General features: G+C 53.4%; 3 protein-coding genes across 10 annotated transcripts in view; 2 read left to right on the top strand and 1 right to left on the bottom strand.

Moving 5' to 3' along the window:
• CIAPIN1 (cytokine induced apoptosis inhibitor 1) overlaps nucleotides 1-21,018 on the top strand; it is a 321,083-nt gene that overhangs the window by 258,013 nt on the left and 42,052 nt on the right. The gene's annotated exons all lie outside the window — the stretch shown is intronic.
• On the top strand, nucleotides 5,766-19,942 carry DOK4 (docking protein 4). 8 transcript variants are annotated; one of them, XM_050773041.1, is made up of 9 exons: nucleotides 5,766-5,980; nucleotides 12,259-12,507; nucleotides 15,991-16,098; nucleotides 16,273-16,387; nucleotides 16,676-16,795; nucleotides 16,916-17,105; nucleotides 17,863-18,001; nucleotides 18,169-18,292; nucleotides 18,410-19,942. In XM_050773041.1, exons 2-9 carry the CDS (start codon nucleotides 12,442-12,444, stop codon nucleotides 18,526-18,528), a joined length of 981 nt encoding a protein of 326 aa, XP_050628998.1. In that variant the 5' UTR covers nucleotides 5,766-5,980; nucleotides 12,259-12,441; the 3' UTR covers nucleotides 18,529-19,942. The 8 variants fall into 8 exon arrangements, with proteins under 8 accessions (XP_050628998.1, XP_050628994.1, XP_050628996.1 ...); XM_050773043.1 differs by lacking the exon at nucleotides 5,766-5,980 and adding an exon at nucleotides 11,536-11,622; XM_050773042.1 differs by lacking the exon at nucleotides 5,766-5,980 and adding an exon at nucleotides 11,574-11,657.
• Nucleotides 19,891-21,018, bottom strand: part of POLR2C (RNA polymerase II subunit C) — a 103,146-nt gene continuing 102,018 nt past the window's right edge. Inside the window, exon 10 of the mRNA XM_050773102.1 lies at nucleotides 19,891-20,893. Within this exon, the coding sequence (XP_050629059.1) occupies nucleotides 20,749-20,893 (145 nt within the window). The 3' untranslated portion in view covers nucleotides 19,891-20,748. The remainder of the gene's footprint in view (nucleotides 20,894-21,018) is intronic.

Here is a 21,018-nt window from a genome sequence, read left to right on the forward strand (position 1 = left end):
AAGTGCTAGGATTACAGGAGTGAGCCACCACACCAGGCCCACACCTTGTTTTCAAGTGCCCATGAACATATACCAAGATAGACCACATCCTGGCCATAAAACAAACTTTAACAAGTTTAAAATAATTGAAATCTTACAGAGTATTTTTTCTGGCTACAATGGAATCAAACTAGAAATCAGTAACACAAAGAGAACAGGAAATTCTCTAAATGCTTAGAAATTAAACCGTACACTTCTGAATGATCCATGTATAAAGTTTCAAGGGAATTTTTTAAAATATACATTGAACTGAATGACAGTGAAAGTAAAACATACCAAAATTTGTGAAATACACCTAAAGCAGCACTAATACGGAAATTTATTTCACTTTAGAAAAGAGGAAAAGTCTTAAATCTGTCATCTAAACTCTATATCATCTAAACTTGATAGACTGACACCTTAAAGACCTAGAAAAAAACAGTGAAATAAATTCAAAACCAGCAGAAGTAAGGGAATAATAAAGATAAGAGCAGAAATCAATGAAATCTAAAATGAGAGAGAGAGAGAGAGGAGGGATATATAGAGAGAGAATTAGTGGAACAAAGATTTGGTTTTTTGAACAGATCAATAAAATTGGCAAACCTCTAGCAAGACTGACAGAGTAAAAAAAGTCAGAGAAGACACAAATACCTATACCTAAAAAAAGTCAGAGAGGTGAAATAAGGAATATTGCTATAAACCCTGAAGACATCAGTAATAATAATAATAAGGTAATGTTTATTATTATTATAAAGTTGATAACTTAGATGAAATAACTACTTCCCCAAAGACACAAACTGTTACAATTCATTTAACATGAAATAGTTCATTTGAGTAGTCCTGTAACAATTAAGGAAATTAGATTTTAAATTTTAAAACTCCCAAAAAGAAATCTCTTTGGGAAGCCAAGGCGGGAGGATCACTTGATCCCAGGAGTTCGAGACCAGCCTGGGCAACATAGTGAGACTCCCCATCTCGTTTTATTTTAAAAAATTATTATTAGTATTATTTTAAAACTCCAGACTCAGATGTTTTTGCTGAAGAATTGTACCAAACATTTAAAAATTTAATACTAATTCTACGAAATTGTTTTCAGAAAATAGGAGTGAATTCTGTTCAGTTCATTCTATAAAGTCAGTACCCTGATACTAAAACCAGATAAAGGTAGTACATAAAAAAAGAAAAGAAAACTGGCCGGGTGCAGCACAGTGGCTCACACCTGTAATCCCAGCATTTTGGGAGGCCAAGGCAGGCAGATCACCTGAGGTCAGGAGTTCAAGACCAGCTTGGCCAACATGGTGAAACCCTGTCTCTACTAAAAATACAAAAATTAGCCGGGTGTAGTAGCAGGCACCTGCAATCCCAGCTACATGGGAGGCTGAGGCAGAATAATCGCTTGAACTCGGGAGGCAGAGGTTGCAGTGAGCCAAGATGGTGCCATTGCACTCCAGCCTGGGCAAGAGAACAAGACTCTGTCTCAAGGAAAACAAAACAAAACAAACAAACAAACAAAAAAACAGGCTAAAGATGAAATATCATATATTACATCAGTCAGTATAGAAAAGCATTTGACTAAATTAAACATTCATTAATAGTAAAAGCTCTCAAAAAATAAGAGAGGAGAACTTCCATAATTTGATAAATAGAATCTCCAAAACCTTACAGCTAACATTGGTCCTTAATGATGAAAAATTGAATGCTCTCCCTGAAGACCAGCAATAGGGCAAGGATGTCAGCTCATACTACAACATAGTGCTGAACATTTTAGCCAATGCGATAAACCACTAACAAATAGGTAGAAAAAGAGGAAAAAAACCTTTTCTGCATGCAGATGACATGATTATCTATATAGAAAATGTCAAAGAATCTACCAAGAAAAAGAAAAAAACCTCCTAGAACTAATATGTTCGGCAAGGTTGCAAAATATAATTATACAAAAATTATTTCCGTATACTAGCAATGAACTCATTCATAGACAACAAAATTACAAATGCAATACCTTTTAAAATCACCAAAAATAAGTAAATAAAATAATTAGGTGGAAAGCTAACAAAATGTGTATAGAACCTGTATGCTGAAAACTCCGTAATGCTGATGAAAGACGTTAAAAATAAATAAATAAGTGGAGAGACATACTGTGTTCTTGAATTGGAAGACTCAGCATAGTAAAAATGTCAATGCTCCCCAATTGATATACAGGTTTAATGTAATTTCTATCAGAATCCCAGCAAGATATTCTGTAGATATAGATAACATTATTCTAAAACTTACATAGAAAGATAAAGAATATTACTAGGACAGCTGAAACAATTTTGAAAAAGAATAAGTTGGGGCTGGGCGCAGTGGCTCGTGCCTGTAATCCCAACAATTGGGAGGCCAAGCTGGTAGGATCACTTAAGGCCAGGAGATTGAGACCAGCCTGGGCAACATAGCAAGTACTCCGTCTCTACACAATTATTTTAAAAAGTTAGTTGGGCATGGTTGGTCTCAGCTACTCAGGAGGTTGAGGGTGGAAGATTCCTTGAGCCCAGGTGCTCAAGACTGCAGTGAGCTATGATTGTGTCACTGCACACCAGCTTGGGGGACAGAGTGAAACCTTGTCGCAAACAAACAAACAAGCAAACCAGTAACTTGGGAGGAATTAATAACAGTCTACCTCAGAGGTGCCCAACCCCTGGACCACAGGCCAGTACTGGTTTGTGGTCTGTTAGGAACCCGGCTGCACAGCAGGAGGTGAGCAGCTATGAATGAAGCTTCATCTGTATTTACAGCTGCTCCCCATTGCTCACATTACCACCTGAACTCTGCCTCCTGTCAGACCAGCAGCAGCATTAGATTCTCATAGGAGCGCAAACCGTATTGTGAACTGTGCATGCGAGGGTTCTAGGTTGTGCACTCTTTATGAGAATCTAATGCCTGATGATCTGTTACTGTCTCCTATCACGCCCAGATGGGACTGTCTAGTTGCAGGAAAACAAGCTCAGGGCTCCTGCTGATTCTACATTATGGTGAGTTGTATAATTATTTCATTATATATTACAACGTAATCATAATAGAAATAAAGTGGACAACAAAGATATTGTGCTTGAATCATCCTGGAAACACCCCCACAACATCAGTGGAAAAATTGTCTTCCTTGAAACAGTCCGTGGTGCCAAAAAGTTGGGGACCACTGGTCTACCTGATTTTGAGACTTTCTTTTTTTGAGATAGAGTTTTGCTCTTTTTGCCCAGGCTGGAGTGCAGTGGCGCGATCTTGGCTCACTGAAACCTCTGCCTCTTGGGTTCAAGCGATTCTCCTGCTTCAGCCTCCTGAGTAGCTGGGTTACAGGCACATGCCACCACATCCAGCTAATTTTGTATTTTTAGTAGAGACAGGGGGGTTTCATCATGTTGGCCAGGCTGGTCTTGAACTCCTGACCTCCAGTAATCCACGCCTCAGCCTCTCAAAGTGCTGGGATTATAGGCATGAGCCACTGCTCCCAGCCTTAAAACTTACTATATAGGTATAGTAATCAAGACTGTTATTAACAGAGAGGTAGACATGCAGATCAATGAAATAGAACAGAGAATCCAGAAATATGTCCAACTGATTTTTTACAAAGTTGTAAAAGCAATTCAATGAGAGTCTTTTCAGCAAATAGAGCTAGAACAATCAGACATCCACAGGCAAAAAAAAAAAAAAAAAAAGAAATCAAACCTAAACCAAAAAAAGTCATCAAAACCTCTATCAAATCTCACACCTCCTATAAAATTCAACTCAAAATGGATCACAGACTTAAATATAAAATGAAATTATGGAACTTTCAGAATGAAGCATAGGAGAAAATTCAAAGAGTTTTTAGATTGGGCAACAAAAGCATAATCCATAAAAGGAACAATGGATAGTTCAGACTTTATCGAAATTTAAAACTTTTGTTTTGTGAAAGACCCTGTTAAGTGGATGAAAAGACAAGCTACAGACTGGGAGAAAATATTTGCAAACCACATGTTCAACAAAGGACTAGTAGGTAGAATATATAACTCTCGAAATTCAACAGTAAAAAAGCAAATCATCATACGGGGTACAGTGGCTCATGCGTGTAATCCCAGTACTTTGGGAGACCGACGCAGGCGGATTGCTTGAGCTCAGGAGTTTGAGACCAGCCTGGGCAGCATGGTGAAACCCTGTCTCTACAAAAAAAAAAAATCCAAAAAAATTAGCTAGGCATGATGGTGCATGCCTGTAGACCCAGCTACTCAGGAGGCTGAGCGGGGAGGATCACCTAAGCCCCAAGGCAGAGGTTGCAGTGAGCTGAGATCACGCCACTGCACTCCAGCCTCAGTGCCAAAAATGATGGCTTTTTATTGTGAAAATTCATTTGTGTTGTTGTTGTTGGCCAAAGCTCCCCTAGAGGTTTCTGGTATTAAAAAACAGTTTGCTATGATGAATCAAGTGCTGGGAGCTTTATGGGCTGTGGTTTGAAGCAAAGCAGGTGAGGCCAAGTTCGAAAGACGCATAGAGAGGTCAGGAGGTCGAGGCCCACGCTAGCTTGGCCATGGGCCTGGGGCTGATTAACTCAGGCTGATCACAGACACTACAATGACCATCAGGGACATTTTCAGACATCCGGAGGCAGCCTCCCTTTAAGCTCCCTGGGCAAGGCTGAGGCCCAGGTGTCTCCAGGGCAGGGGCATGCATTCCATGGGTGGGTGTTGGGATCCTTGGTCCCTCACTGCTTTAGGCCTATTCCTCTGAGACACCCGGACAGTAGCTGGACGTGGAGATATTTTCATTTCTCAGGATTCTGGCTGTTCAGGTGGCCTATTGTTTTGTTTTGTATATATGGTCTAAAGCAGTGGTTCTCACACATTAGTGCGCATCAGAATCACCTAACCTGTTAAAATACACATTTCTGCTGGAAACTCCCAGAAATTCTGATTTCATAGGTCTGAGGTAGGACAGGGAATTTGCATTTCTAACAAGTTTCAAGGTGATGGGAAGCTTCTGGTCCAAGGACCACACTTTGAAAAGCTCTGGTGTAAAAAGGTGAAAAATCTTGAGAAGCTCTGGTGTAAAAAGATGTGAAAACCGGAGGGGTCAGTTCCTCCCCAGAAGAGGCCCTGGGCAACTTCTCTTGTCCCTTCCTTGCACAGCTGAGGCCTGTGATTGGGGATTCCCATAGATCATTGACTCAGGCCCGAAGAGCAGGGGTGAGGGGGTTGGGGGCTGGGTGGGGGGAGCAATGGAGGGGAATGAAGTTTGGGCTTGAGGGCAAAGTCTCAGGGAGACCTAGACTAGGAGAACTGGATGTTTTGAGGGTGGAGAGGAGATCTGGGAGACAGAGGCGCTGGTGCGGCTACTTGAGGAGGGGTAGCAGAGGAGGTCACTGTGAGGCTGGGGGAGCTGGGCTGTGAGGGTCCAGAGAGTCACGATGCGGTTAGGGGAGCAATGGGTGTGTATGTGATTCCTGAAGAAGTGAAGGGATTGAGATGTGGGGGCTGGGAGCTGATGTGGAGTCTGGGTGTGTATGCGACTCCTGAAGAAGTGAAGGGGTTGAGATGTGGGGGCTGGGAGCTGATGTGGAGTTCAGCTTTCAGGGGCTGAGAGACGATGTGGGCTTTTGGGCCCAGAGAGGGGTGGTGGGAATGAGCTGGGGGTACCAGGGGCGACTTGAAACGGGTGCGGGGGTGCCAGGGCAGAATCGAGTGTCCCGCGGCTCGGAGGTATACGGCGGGGGCTGGCCGCCAGGGCGGGGCAGGGGGCGGGGCGTAGCGGTGGGACCGGGCGGTGGAGGGAGCGGAGCCGAGTCCCAGCCTGAGCCTGATCCTTAGCCGGGCGGCCGCACCTCCCTCGCCGTCCCCGCCTGGAGCCCGGCGCCACCGCCGCCCTGCCGCCCCCGCCGGCCGCACCGTGACGCGGGCATGAGCCTGCTCCGCGGCCCCGCTGAGCAGGCGCTCCTGGCCCGGGCCTCGGCGTCCAGGTAAATTGGGGGGCGCGAGGCAGGGAGGGGAACATAGGCCGCGCAGAGCCCGCGAGAGCCCCGGCGACTCCCACCCCTGATTACCCTCAGTCACTTCCCGAACCTGAGGGACGCTCCGTCCCATGGGACCTTCCTACTCTGGGGTGGAGGGGCTCAGAGACCCGCCCCCTACAAGCCAGTGCCTGGGCCCTGAAACTCCCTGCGCTCTCACCACCCTCAGCTCTCGTCTCCGGGGTAGCCCAGGTCGCGAGATGACCTCACCCGCACCCACACAAACCCCATCCGAACAACCCAGGCCCTGCGCTCCCGGGCCTGCCAGCCGGAAGGGGCATAACCCAGCCCCTGGCAGCTCCCAACCTTCTACCAGCCTTCCTACTCCTCCCCGGGGCCTCCTGTTCTCTCAACTCCTCCAAATTCCAAGGGATGATTTTTTGTACCCCAGCTGGCCCCCACTGCCGACCCCCTCCTGACTATGGGGTTTCTCCCTACAGCCCAAACTCATGACCAGCTGCCTCCTGTCCTTGAACCTTTCTCCACTGGCCCCCAAGGTCTGTCTACCTTTTCCCCAGTGGCCCGCAAGGCCCTGAATCCAGTTCCATGCTTTCTGTTACTGAAAAGGGGCATTAGCTGAGGCTGGGCACCTGGGTGATGTGGCAGAGCAGGGGCTCTGTGCAGCCCGCCTGCCCCAAGCCATGGGGACACGTCAGTTGCTGGGCCGCTTCCGCTTGGATGGAGGGTGTGGGTTGGAGGGGTCTGATGGCGAGGGCAGCGAGGGGCCTGGCAGCAGCTCTAGGAGACTACACTTTACTGTGTGGGGTGGGCTTGCTTAGGGCAGGTTCTTTCCTAGACCCTTTCAGAGGGATGTGGCACAGGTACAGGCTCTTCCTGCCCCTGCCCCTGCCCCCAACTCTGGTCCCAGGAGCTGTGTCTCCTCTCCCCAGTTGCTTGCGTTGCTGTGCTGGTACTGGTTACTCCCAGCATTTCCCTCCTGGGCAAGGCAGCAGGGCTGGGCATGACCTTACCCCACAACCCTGGCCAAGGTGGGGCTGCCCAACCAGGCCTGGCCTCGGTGTCAGCAGCACACTCTTCCCTGAGGCAGCTCTGAACCAAACTGCGGGTCTTGAGCGCAGCTGGTTCTCCAGTAACAACAGCCTGCTGGCCATGCCAGTCAGCGCTGAGACCCAGGAGCTGGGAGCCTGCTGTGGCTCACTCACCTCTGGAAGCTGAGCCAGGTCCAGCCAGATGGAGGCTGGTGGTGGTGGAAGAAAGGATTGGGGGGAAGACAAGTCCTGGAGAGAACGATGCATTCAGACCCCAAATATTGAGCGTCTCCTCCCCACCGGGCACCATTCAAGGAGCTGGGATAGAGCTGTTAACTAGACAGACGAGGCTGAGCCACCAGGGAGCTGACATTCCAGATGTCTCTCTGTGGTCAGAAACAAATGGACAGATGTAGGAACAAGAAAATCCCATGGTGGTGTGCGATGAAGGCAGCCACACCTGATGTTGTGAGAGAGGCTGGCTAGCGGGGATCCTTTGGTGAGGGTAGTCAGGGAAGGCCTCCTGGGGGAGGTGGATGAAGCAGTGGAATGAACCATGAGCGTGTGAGGGAATGATGTTGTAGGTGGGAAACAGCTAGTGCAGTGGTCCCTCGAGGGAGGGGGTTTGGCATGTTGAGGGGTGGGCAGGGGACCCCCGAGAGCAGAGTGGTATGCAGCCACAGCATTACTCTCTTGGCTTAAGGGTCTGGGGGACCGTGGCTGTTCAGATGTCCCCTCCTTCTGCCGTCCCTCTCTGCCCAGGTGGGTATTTGGTCTGTCTTTGCCATCCACCTTGATGGGCCTCACCACGTTTCGTGTGGTCGCCCCATGGGGATCTGTTGGGAGCACTCCCAGCCCGCCCCTGATAACAATCTGGGGGTGGGGTGGGGGGAGAGCAGCAGGTGATGGGAAATGGCCCTGGTGCTGGAGAGAATCCCACAGATCCGATCTTCGCCGTGGGATAGAGACAGCCAGATGACACTGAGATGGTGTCCAGGTAGGGCTGTTCCTGCAGCCCGATAAGATCCGATCTGTCAGGGATGGGGAGGCCCAGCTAGGCAGGCAGCCGCCTGCTCAGTCATTGGTTGCAGTCTCAGCGAGTAGCGTTTGTTCTGGAGCCAAAGCCTCCAGGCAGAATCCAGGTGCGAGAGGGAGTGCTCAGCGTGGCTGCCCCATGGGGCAGGTGGGCAGGGAGGGCCCTGGGAGTCTCCCAGCCCCCCGCCCCCCAGGACACCCACCCTTCCTGGGGAGAGCTGGCTCTCCCTGCGCGGGAGCCTGTGGTGGCCTGGCACCAGGCAGGTACTGTCCCTGGGTAAGCAGCAGTGTTGGTACCAGGCTGGGAGGCGGGATACGGGGGGCCCTTGCTCCCCTCCTCCTGCACTGGAACCCTGAGAGGGGCTGCTGGACACCCTGCTTAGCTGGGAGCTCGGAGCTCACAGTGCTGGGGAAGGACCCAAGACCTCAGGTCCTCTCAAAGTAGCAAGCATTCTTCCTGCTGCAGGCCTGTGAGGCTGGCGGTGGCTCAGGAGTGGATGGGGACAGTGGCCCCAGGGACAAACAGGGCAGGGGCTACTTCAGCCCGATTCCTGGCCTGCCCAGCCTGAGCTGCCCTCCACTTTTTGTATTTTTTTAATTGATTTTTTTGAAATTTTTTAGAGACAGAGTCTCACTCTATTACCCAGGCTGGAGTAAAGTGGCTTCATCACAGCTCACTGCTACCTGGAATTCCTGAGCTCGAGTGATCCTCCCATGTCAGCCTCCCCAGTAGCTGTGACTACAGGCACGTGCCACACGCCCGGCTAAGTTTTTAATTTTTTGTAGAGACGAGGTCTCTCTATGGTGCTGGGGCTGATCTTGAACTCCTGGCCCCAGGTGATCTTCCCACTTTGGTCTCCCAAAGTGTTGAGATTACAATTGTGAGCCACTGTGCCCGGCCTGCCCTCCACTTCTTGCTGTCCTATTGGGCCTTCACAGGCTCAGCTTGGGGGCTGCCTCGCTTGCTTAACACGGTGCATTCCTTCTGGAGGATGGTGGGTTGGTTCTGGGCTCCCCCCACCACTTGACACCACTGCCTGTCAAATTTATGGCTCCACCTATTGGCCCTGACCTTTCCCTCCTCTCCATTCCCAACCCCCCTTTGCCACACCATTTTGGGTCCTAGGTTAGGTCTTGCTCTTGCAAACCTCATTAGGGACTAAGTGTGGCCAGGGGTCCCTGTGACTCAGGGCCAGAGTAAGCTGGCAGGACTTTGCCACCCAGCCTTCCCGGTGAAGGTTACTCTTCCTGCTGGGGACCTGGGGTATGGGACAGGGACAGACTGCCTATGGACAGATGCAGCAGGAGCACTCCTGAGAGCTTGGGGCCACAGTCCCTGGTGGGGCGACACTGGGAAGGAGCAGGCTGGCTTCTGGTGGTTTCATCGCCCTGTCTGAGCAGCAACTCTTGAAAACTATATCCCTTGAAGAAAACAATGTATATATATATAGCCCTTGGAGTTTTCAAGGTAGAAGCTCTAGCCAGGTGCAGTTGCTCACACCTGTAATCTCAGCACTTTGGGAGGCCAAGCCTTGTGGATCACTTGACCCCAGGAGTTCAAGACCAGCCTGGGCAACATGGTGAAAACCCATCTCTACAAACAAGTTTTTAAAAATTAGCTGGGCATGGCAGTATGTACCTGTGGTCCCAGCTATTCAGGAGGCTGAGGTGGGTGGATCACTTGAGCCTGGTTAGTCGAAGCTGCAGTAAGCCGTGATCGCACCCCTGCATTCCAGCCTGGGTGACAGAGAAGGACCCTGTCTCAAAAGAAGAAAAAGGCCAGGCACGGTGGCTCATGCCTGTAATCCCAGCACTCTGGGAGGCCAAGGCGGGCGGATCATGAGGTCAGGAGATCGAGACCATCCTGGCTAACATGGTGAAACCCCATCTCTACTGAAAATACAGAAAATTAGCCCCGCGTGGTGGCGGGAGCCTGTAGTCCCAGCTACTCAGGAGGCTGAGGCAGGAGAATGGCATGAACCCGGGAGGCAGAGCTTGCAGTGAACCGAGCCAGCCTGGACAACAGAGCGAGACTCCGTCTGAAAAAAAAAAAAAAAAAAGAAGAAAAAGAAAAAGGGTAGAAGCTGTTGTCCCAAGTGGGCAGGCAAGTGCCTCATGGATTCATTTCCTCATTTAAAGTAGGTAGATTTATTCACTTTTTTTTTCCAGTGGGGAAATTGAGGCACAGCGTCTTAAGCGGCTTGCCCAGGACCACACAGCCAGCTAGATTCACACTCCAGGCTGTGCTATGTCTGGGCTGCGCTGGATGAACCCGAGGGGCCCAGTGGCTTCCTGTAGACGTGTTCTGATAGGGGGCTTCCACACTGTGGACCCACAGCCAGTGGCCAGCCTGCTAATCCTCTTGGAGGGGAACTCCTGAGCTGGTCCTTGCTCTGGGGAGAAGGCAGCCCCAGAGGCAGGCGGTGAAGACAGAGATGAGAAAATTGACCCATCTCTAGCTGCCAGAGCCCAGGTGTGGCAGAGTGTTGGGGATCAGTTGCCAGTGGGGGACCCCAGACCAGACCTTATAGGAGGAAAGTAGACCACCTAACTGTGGGAGGGTCTTGGACCCCAGGGAGCTGGGATAGAGGCAGTGAATGGGCAGGAGTGGAATTGGGGGGTATCAGGGTGCAAGTGGGATAGGGGAGCATTACCCTCTCTGCCCGTCCCTTGTTTGTGTGTGCCCACTGGGGTAGTCCCATCTGTTCCTTGTTAGGCACTCAACAGACAGGCCTCCAGGACATTAATTAATGCCAAGCTGCTGGGACAACCAGCAGCATGCCTGCCCCAGGGCCCCGTTCTGGCAGCACAGATACCCAGCTGACCCCAGAAATGCTGCCCTGTTCCCACCCGGTGATCCTGAAGACACAGGGGCCACATTGCTGGCATAATCCTGCCCCTGAGGCTGGATGGCAGGGAAGGCTTAGGTGGCAGTCAGCCAGAGATGGCAGTAGGATGTTCCCCCTCAGACTGGCCTCCATCACCACCCTGGACCTTCTCCTTCATCCCTGGCTTTGCCCCAGGCCTGCTGTGTGACCTTAGTCATGTAACTTACCCTCTCTGGGCAACTTTCTTTCCCCATCTATAAAATACAGGGGTTAGACTGGGTCATCACTGAGGTCTCCCTTTGAGTTTGAGTCTTTGTTATCTGTAGATCCGCCTGATTTGGGGTGGCCCTGCTGGTATGCCCATTTCCTGCTCCATATTTACCTCTCTCTGGTGTCCCACACTGTCTCCTGCATGTCTTGTTGCCCCAGGCCCTGGCTGGTTCTCCTATAATTAACTCCTGCCCATGCTCAGGACATGGAGGCCCGGCTTGGCTTGGCCAGACCCAGTGGCCTGTTGGGACCTGGGCCCCACCCTCACGGACTGGCCAGCGTTCCCAACCCCAGGGCCAGGGCAAGGCGTCTGCTCCCACAGTGGCCATCTCCAGCCGGCCCAGCACATTCCTCAGGCTTATCTGGGGGCCCGCCCCACTGGACTCTGCCCTCCCACCCAGGAAGCAGCACCCAGAGCTGTGTGCGGAAGAGTTGCAGGGCCTGGGAGCAGACCCTGCGTGAGCTCAAGGTAGTGATTCTTAGCCTGGGGCTGGAGAGAAACAGGTAGAGGACCTGGTCCGGCAGGAGGGCAGAGGGGTTTGTGGGGGCTGCTGAGCTGACTAGGCAAGTTGTCTTTAACATTGCAGAGCGTGGGGTTCACTCAGACACCCAGGGGTCATCTCCTGGGACCCCCATCCCCCATCTCTGGGAAGCGCTTGCCCCTACCCCTGGGAGCACTTGTACCCAGGAAGGGGCTTTTGCTCTTGGCAAGTTGCCCTAAATTTGCCCCAGAGTTATCACAGTTGATGGGGCCCCAAGCCCGAAATGCTGAGGAACAGCACTCCCCGCCACTTCCCTTCCTAGGTCCCCACCTCCACAGCAGGAGCCAGAGCCAGTCCTCCCAGGAAGGGGTTAACTGCCAGCCCCAGCCGTGAGGGAGGGGACTGGGCTGGACCATTTTCCTCACTGCTGCCTCCACCTCGGTTTTCCTGAATGGTTCTGTCGTCCTGGGGTGGGGAGGGAAGGGAAGGAAGAAGGGCGGGAGGAAGGCGGGAGGGAAGAGGGAGGGAGGAGTGTGGGAAGAGGAAGGAAAAAAGAGAGCGAGACAGCGAGAGGAAGAGAAAGATGTCACTGCCTCTAATCTCCCTGTCATTTTTATTTCCAGCAGGCGCCGGGCGAAGGAGCTGCTAGAACAATGCTGAGGCGGGGGAGGTGAGGAGCAGCCCCTCGCCCGGCAGCCCCGACAGAGTGTCCGGAACAGGTGATTGGAGGAGCCGGAGACCCAGGCACCTGGACGTTCTTCCCCTCGCCTCCGCCAGGCCCCGCGCCCCCAAAAGGTGGGAAAAGCATGGCGACCAATTTCAGCGACATCGTCAAGCAAGGCTACGTGAAGATGAAGAGCAGGAAGCTCGGGGTGAGTGACCCTGACCTGCGGAGGTGCCCTGCCAAGGGAGGGGGTCCCGAGGACTGGGTCCCAGGCACGGAGGCATGGTGTGTGGGGCATGCGGCTGCCCGCCGGCTGCTGGGCATCGTGCATCTGTGGTCTCGGGGCTCCTCGCCAGCGTGCTGCCTGGCATGTGCCTGGGCTGGGTTCTGTCTGCTGCAGCCCACGCCCCAGAGGGCTGGCTGGCATCCCAACAGCTGGGCCAGTGGTGGTGGTGGTGGCAGCAACGGTGGCCGCCGATGGGCAGGCGGCTCCCCTGCTATTGTTGAAGTTGTCACCACAGCAGCAGCAGGAGCGGCTGGCAAGGCCGGGCTGTGTCTGAGCTGAGAAGCAGCGTCTCACTTCCCCTGGCCTCCTCTCCCTTCCGTTTGCCCCCCACCCCCGGCCTCCCCTCACCTCTCCTGGCCTCTTTTCTTTTAGGTCCTCTCACCTTGCTTCCTACTGCTTTCCGTGTGCAGATATTTAGTATATTTCAGATTGTTGTTTTCAATGTTAAAGAAGTGTTTGAAAAGGGGAGTGGTTGGCTGGGGGGGATGGGGTGGTGTGAGGCGCTGAAGCTGATATTTATGTGGTTTCCAAATGAGAACTTTGGGCAGAATGGTCCAGTGCTCTGGGACAGGCTGCTTCCCTCCAAGTTGTTGGCTTGGTGCTTGGCCCTGAACTGGGGGCTTGGAGGGGCTATAGAGAAGAGGTCTCACTGGGCGTGCATCCTGTCCTACCCCCTGTAGACCCCCAACTGGTGATAGACCCCTCAGAAGACAGGAGCAGAGGGGATCAACTTCATGATCTCGGTGAGGCTGTCTGAGAGCTGCCTCTTTTCCTCTGCCAGGCCCCCCTGCCAAAGACAGGTCTGGCAGCTAGCTGCCCCTTCTCCTGTAGGAAGGACAGCCCTGGTGACTGAGGTCACCCAAGTCTCGTGTTTGACCCCGGACTCCTATCCCTCTCTCCCTTTTCTTTCCCATTGCCTTGAAGGGGTGGGTGGGCTCAGGCTGCTCAAGGCTTCCTGGCTCAGCCTGAGGGGGGTGGGGGGCATGCGGAGTGGCAGAGGGATCTGCCACCCGGCTTCCCTACCTGGTTACCAGACAGAGCAGGGCTGGCCTTGGAGAGGGCGGTTCTGGCCCCACCTCCCCTCCTGTTCCTCCCCACCCTGGGGCTCAACCTAGTTGAGACTGGGCCCTGGCAGCCATCGACTGCTTTGCTGTTCCTCTGAAAGGCGGATCAGCCCACTGACTTGGAGCACAGAACAAAGAGAGAAGCTGAGGCTGAGGTAGGGAGGCCAAGGAAGCAGCGGCTTCGCTTCTAACATCACTCCTCATTCCTATGGCCCCAGACTTAGCAGGTCCCCAGGGCCAGCTGGGCTGAGGCCTTGCCCAGGGCAGAGCATGCCAGGAAGGCACCGGCTACAAGGGCAGCCACTTGGGCTCAGTATCAAACCTGTTCCAGAGAGAAGGGAGACTGAGCGGCTGACAGGTGGGCACAGCCTGGATGGGAAGGTGGGGCGTGGCCAGGCCCTATCCATGCAAGGAATTCTCTTCCCCCTGAAACCAGGAGCCTCACTTCCCCTGGTATGAGAGGCTGCAGTCCCTCCCCAGCAGCCATTCTCATCTCAGCCCACAGAGGTGAGGGGGGAGGGGCTGAAAGAGATCAGGAGTCGGCACTCATACCTGCCAGGGCCTTTCTCCCGTGGCAGAGCTGTGGCAGAGTGTTTCTGAAGCACTGATCAAAGCCCTGTGCGAAGTGGGAAGGAGGGCTCTTGAGCGTGTGGCTCCCTGGGGCTGTGAATGTGTATCCTGTAACCAGGCAACCGGCATGCTCAGGTCCCCAGGCCTTCTGCCCCTGATGCTGCGGGCTGCATGGAGCCCACCCTGGCAGGGTGTATGTGGGTCGGCAGCATCCATCCATTCATCCATCCATTCATTCACGGTTCCTTCATGTGGTCATTCACTTGTTTAGCATGGCTATTAATGAGGCTACCAGGATATGAGTGAGGATTCTGAGGATAAAATTCAGTGTCTGTCTTAAAGGAGCGCTGCAGCTGAGAACTGAGGGCTGCTGTGGTTTAGGTGGGTAGAACAGGGGCCGAGCCAGGGTCAGGAGTGCAGGAACAGACATGCCTCCTAGGGTCCCAGATAGGAGCCAGAAGTGGCCTGGCTCTGAGTGGTATCTTGAAATGGGGGCTGCCTAGGACCACTGCACCCTGGGACCCTGCCTGCCAAGGACCTACCCATGGCACAGTAGAGCTGAGGAGAGGGTGGGGCCTAGAGGTCCCCTGGCCTCTTCTGCTATGCTCTCGGCCGCCACTCAGTCTCCCTACTGTTTCCAGTAAGAGGAACACCAGAGATGCCCGGGGAACAGGCTCTGCAGGGCTTTTGAAGTGCCCGCTGGAAGTAGGTAAACCCCAGCCACAGACTTTGGGCAGAAAAAAGCCTAGGTGGGAGGGAGGGGCTGTGCAAGGGCAGCTCTGGCCCGTGGCTGGGGCCAAACCCTCCCCTACCCCGGGTAAATGATAGGCCGGTCTGTCCCTTCAATCCTAGAGTGGTCACTCCCCTCCCCTCCCTACCTCCTCGGGGGAGTCCCTGAAGCTACAGAGAATGTAGGTGGTTTAAGGTACAGGAGCCTCAGCAGTGGCCAGGACCAGGAGGGAAGGCACCATGCTGTGGGAGGAGCCTCAGATTCCTAGCTCCGCCCCTTTACCTCGAACAGCCTTGGGTTCCCAGCTGGAACTGCGCCCCTTACACTTCAGGGTTGGTAAGAGAATGAAAAGAGAGGGTGAGTGAAAGCCCCGGGAGACAAGAGTGGGGGTTACCTATGTAAAGACCCTCACCTGACTCAGAGAACTAGGGGCACGGGGATGTACAGGTGGGCAGGAGGCAAGGGTATGTACAGGTGGGCAAAGGGCGAGGGTCTAATCCCTGTCCCCAGGAGACCCCTCTGTTGTGGCTGGCACTGCCCGAGCCCTGGCCAGATCCTGCAGTGGGCTGTGAGGGTCTGCCCTGGATCTAGACAGCCTGCTGCAAATACCAGCATCACCATTCCTTAGTGTTTTGATGCCTCCCTTTCTCCATCTATAAAATGGGGATAACAGGACTTATCTCAGGAGTGGCCCTGAGACTGTGCACAGTGCGAATAACAGGTGTGAGCAGGAAGCACTCAGGAACGCTGGCTACTCACTAAAAGCGGGGCACACAGTAAATGGCAGGTCAGGAGAGCACCCTTTGTGGAACAGCGTTTTGGAGCCAGCCAAGAAGTCAATGACTTTTCAATTTGGGGAGGAGGCTTCTCCCCCAGGGAGGTGACACTGCTGTTGACTCCCGCTCCCAGTGTCCCCAGGCTGGGGCTCCAGGGAAGGCTGTGCGGCACCGCCCCCTGTGGCAGGCAGGGGTGGCTGCAGGGCCATGCTGATAGGGTGGGAGTGGTCCAGGGAGGTCTGAGCCCTGTCATCTCGCCCCACAGATCTACCGGAGGTGCTGGCTGGTGTTCCGGAAATCCTCCAGCAAGGGGCCCCAGCGGCTGGAGAAGTATCCAGATGAGAAGTCAGTGTGCCTCCGGGGCTGCCCCAAGGTTAGGAGGCCTGGGTCCTAGCTCCCCCAACCTGTAAGCAAAGACAGTCTGCTGAGGCCTGAGGTCTGTGCACCCTCCTGGGGGTGGCAGGGCTGTGGGGGATGCAGAGAGAGAGAGAGAGACAGAGAGAGAGATGCACTGGCCTGGCTAAGTCCCTCGTGGATGCTGTCCCAGGTGACTGAGATCAGCAACGTCAAGTGTGTCACGCGGCTCCCCAAGGAGACCAAGCGGCAGGCGGTGGCCATCATATTCACTGACGACTCGGCACGTACCTTCACCTGCGACTCAGGTGAGGCGCTGAGTGTGGACCTCCATCTGCCTCCCCTGGGGTAGTCATGGTCAGAGGTCCAGCTAGGAGCAGGCAGAGCAGGGCTAACCCTGGGTGGAGATGGTGGTGGGGTGTGTGTGGGGTTGGGGGTGCCTTCAGGGAGCAGGCCCTCAGGGTTGAGGCAAGATCGGCAGGCAGAACCCACTGTCCTTGCCCTCCCTGCTGTGCATGGCGGCATAAGTCAGGCTGGGCAGATGGGTTGGGCTACCGGGCTCCCGGAGCCACATGATGAAGTAGCATTTTCTTCAGAGCTGGAGGCAGAGGAGTGGTACAAGACACTATCTGTGGAGTGTCTGGGGTCCCGCCTCAACGACATCAGTCTGGGAGAGCCTGACCTCCTGGCCCCAGGGGTGCAGTGTGAGCAGACAGGTGAGGCTGGGCCCTGGCCCTGGCGGTGGGGAGGGGGAGGAGGAAGAGGAGAGGAAGGGAGGGAGGAAGCCCCCATCTGGGGCATCTCTGGGCCCACTTGTCCATCCTCCCCCACACCAGATCGCTTCAATGTATTCCTGCTGCCCTGCCCCAACCTGGACGTGTATGGTGAGTGCAAGCTGCAGATCACGCACGAGAACATCTACCTCTGGGACATCCACAACCCCCGTGTGAAGCTCGTCTCATGGCCCCTCTGCTCACTGCGCCGCTATGGCCGGGATGCCACACGCTTTACCTTCGAAGCTGGCCGGTAGGACCCTCTCGCCTCTCAGCCCTGTCCTACCATGGTGTGATGGGGGCTGCCATTCACTCTGTGTTGGGCACTGCGCTAGGAGCTTGGTTTATTTATTGGCATAGCAATCCCAAGGGGGAATGTAATGTTCCCATTTTACAGACGAAGAAATGAAATGAAGGCTCAGAGGAGTAACTTGCCCACAGCATGCCGATCAATTGAAGCTATTTACCAAAAGTCATAGACTACTTTGGCTTAAGTCAAATGCGGGTTCAGGCACTTACTAGTTCTGTGACTGTGGACCTGAGTCTGGGTTTCGGGGATAATAAAGTACCTAACGTCCTAGCATTATAGTGAAGACTGGGTATCCCCTCACTTGAACTCTGGAGTCAGCCTGCCTAGACTGAAATTACATATAATCCTCTGCAGAACCTTGGTTGAGTTACTTAGCTTCTGTATGCCTCAGTTTCCTCATCTATAAAATGGTTTGGGAAAATGCATAACAATGAGGACACCATTTATGGTACAAAGACCAGAGGGAGGTGGTAGAGAAAACTGAATGGGTTAATTCTTGTAATGCATTTTGAGCACCAGCTGGTAGAGAAAATGCTCAGCATGTTTACATCATGTGGTCGGACCCCCAGACCACAGCCCTGCCTGTCCTCCCGGCCTGGAAGGCAGCCACAGCTTGCAGTTGCAGGACAGCCTAACCAATTACATGCATGTCTGTGGTGGGTCCCCACCATCTTGCCCTCTGTGCCATCTGTGTCCCCAGGATGTGTGATGCTGGGGAAGGACTCTACACCTTCCAGACACAAGAAGGGGAGCAGATTTACCAGCGGGTCCACAGTGCCACCCTGGCCATTGCTGAGCAGCACAAGCGGGTCCTGCTGGAAATGGAGAAGAACGTGAGGGTGAGGCAGCGGGCATCAGTCCAGGTTATAGGGTCGGGGGAGGGGGGCGGGTGGGCAGGCAGGGCCAAGTGCCTGGGGTACACAGTGGAGGCAGGTAGGGCCTTGGGCGGGCTGCTCAGGGATACAGTGAGCCACTAATGGGAGTGACCCCTTCCTTTGCCCCACAGCTGCTGAACAAGGGCACGGAGCATTACTCGTATCCCTGCACACCCACGACCATGCTGCCCCGCAGTGCCTACTGGCACCACATCACGGGTTCCCAGAACATCGCCGAAGCCTCCAGCTATGCTGGTGAGTCGCTTCCATGCCCCACACCCACCTGCCAGGAGGCTCTGTGGAGGATGAGGCCTATTGGGCAGGGGTCTTTTGACCTAGCTCTGAGTTCTGAGCCTGCTTCTGTGCCCACAGGTGAGGGCTATGGGGCAGCCCAGGCCAGCTCGGAAACGGACCTCCTCAACAGATTCATCCTGCTAAAGCCAAAGCCCAGCCAGGGGGACAGCAGCGAGGCCAAGACCCCATCCCAGTGACCACAGTGCTGGCGAGCACCAATGCCTGCTGGGGGCTGCCTGCCGCGGGGCTGGCTGCAATGTACCGTAGACAGCCTCAAGGGGCTGTCGGCCAAGAGCCTGGAGAAAGGGAGCAAGCTGCCCTCTCCTTGCCCCCAAGGGTGAGACTGGACTGAGGCAAAGGGCTGGCCACACCACCTGAGCATGTGTGAGGGGCTGGAACTACTGTGGGACTATATACTGTTAATGATTTTAATATATATGGCTTATGACATACTCTGTATCAATGAGATCCCCTCACCCTCACCCCATCCTTCCCCACCAATACACACACACTTTTTAATCCTATGACCAGGCCATGGTCAAGGCTGTTTTTGAGTATAAGGGCAGTTGTGTCCATCCTCCATGGCACAACCCTCCTGCTGCCAGAACCTGCTTGAACTACCAGGGCCAGAGGAGGGGGACAATCAGAGCTCGAGGCTGGCACTCTGACTGCTGGCTTTTCCCAAACAGCCCAAGGGCCGGAACAGCAGGTGGCTTCTCAGTTCCTCTGGGCCTGGAGTGACACAGGAAGGATCTGCGCTTCCACTGTGCTGCTTGCCAGCCTTGCAATTGGAGTTTTAAGCAGAGGTGACATCTGGTTGACGCCTCAGGTGAAAATCTGGTTTTAAAATGTAACTTCTGCACAGGCTCCTTCCTGCTTTGTAGGCTGGGAAGATGCCCTCGGGGTAGGGATGCTGATTACCTCAGCCATGTGGAGGAAGGCTGGAGCTTGTTCCTGCCCCACGGCCAGGCCAGGAGGGAAGGCTGCAGCAGGACTGCTGTGGGGAGCACCCCTGCTGCCCCCCTCACTGACCAGGGGTGGACAATGCCCAAGCAGAGGGAGCCCCTTGGCCCTGTTTGTACCCTCTGGCCAGCCAAAAGCACTCTGAGACCTAGCCCTTCCCGTTTCCTCCTCCCCACATGGTGCTGAGGCTCCCTGCTGTAATGCAATTAAAGCAATTGATTTTCTAGTGCTGGTATTTGTTGACTACCATGCAGAAGGGCTATCTTTCTATTCACGTCAAACCTTTGGTTGTGTGGGGTTTTTTGTTGTTGTTTTCTGGGTTTTGTTTTTTAATACTTTAGGGTCCTGATTTGTGGGAACAGACCTTGTAAATAACCACTATCTGAGTTGTGGCAGGAGGATGATAAAGCACGCAGCCCCTCCCAAAGGAGCCCTTGAGCTAGGGAGGTGGTGCAGTCAGCCTCGCTCTCAACGTGACCCGGGAATGACCACCCAGAGGGATGAGCTAGCCTGTAGAGGGGAACTGGGGTCCAAAGGTCTTTGGGGAGGGAGGCAGAGCTGGCTGGCTCAGCTAAGTGGCACGATGACGCATGAAGGAGATTATGTTGTGCTCTTTATTGCCAAAAATAAACACTTTTAAAAAGACAACTTCTGTTAATCAATAAATATCCTTTCCTTTCTGTACTGGATCTCTGGTTTTCTCCAGGCTGCCTAATTAACTGCTTTGTACATGCTCCTATCCGGAGACAGTGCTGAGGGGTTAGGGCCAGAGCCTTCATTAAGGAGAAATGAAATATTCCTCCTGTGTATGTGGGAGGGGCCCTTGCTCCTGCGGCTGCTTCCACCCTCGCCCACCACCACCAAACTAAATGATCAAGCCATTGATGGTGAAGGGGTTCATAACTGCTGGACAGAGAATGAAATATCATGTTTATTTGGTGGGGAGGGGACAGCCAGTATCTAATGCTATTCCAAAAGGTTACTTCTCAAATTAGGGACACCTGGGAATTTGAAGTGCCAGCCCTGGGGCAAGGACTGGAAAGGTTTATAGGCCCCTTGAAAAAAGGCTATGGCACTTGATCCTAACACTAGAAATCTAAGGTACAACTGAAAATGACTCATCTTGGACAGAAAGGGTTTAAAGAGCTGGACTAACCAGGAGAGGAGTGCAGTGGTTCCCTACAGGTGCACTGGAAACAGTCCAGAAGGGACCTTCTGGGATCTGGGGAGCACTGCTGCCAGTTATGAACAGCAGTCAGGGCCAGTAAAGACCGGTCCTGCCTAAACACCACTGCATCCCTGGTGATCTATCTGTGACCCTCTTCTCATTGGTACTGATGTCCTGCCAAGACGCTCAAGCAACAGTAGACTAGATTCTCAGAAACTAGAAGAGAGACCCCCATATCCAGCTGCTGGCCTGAATCTCCGTTTTTGCTGAAGCAGGCAAGCTGCAGTTAATTTATGGTTAGCACATCACTCTGGATCTCGTGGCTTAATTGAGTTTGTAAATCACTCAGTTTCTTCTTCAATCCAGAGAGGGCTGACAGGACAATGGTTTCAGGACGCAGAGAGCCACAGGACTCCACATTGTAGTAAAACCTAGGAGGCAAGAGTCCAGTGAGTGCCCTGTGAGGCAGGGTGGCCGACCCGAGCTCTGGCCACGGACAACCCTCCCTCCTTCCGGGTCTTGGCTCTGTTCCCACATGGAACTTGACCTTGGGCCA

This window comes from Macaca thibetana, chromosome 20 (assembly GCF_024542745.1).
Source record: "Macaca thibetana thibetana isolate TM-01 chromosome 20, ASM2454274v1, whole genome shotgun sequence".
Classification (NCBI taxonomy): Eukaryota; Metazoa; Chordata; class Mammalia; order Primates; family Cercopithecidae; genus Macaca; species Macaca thibetana.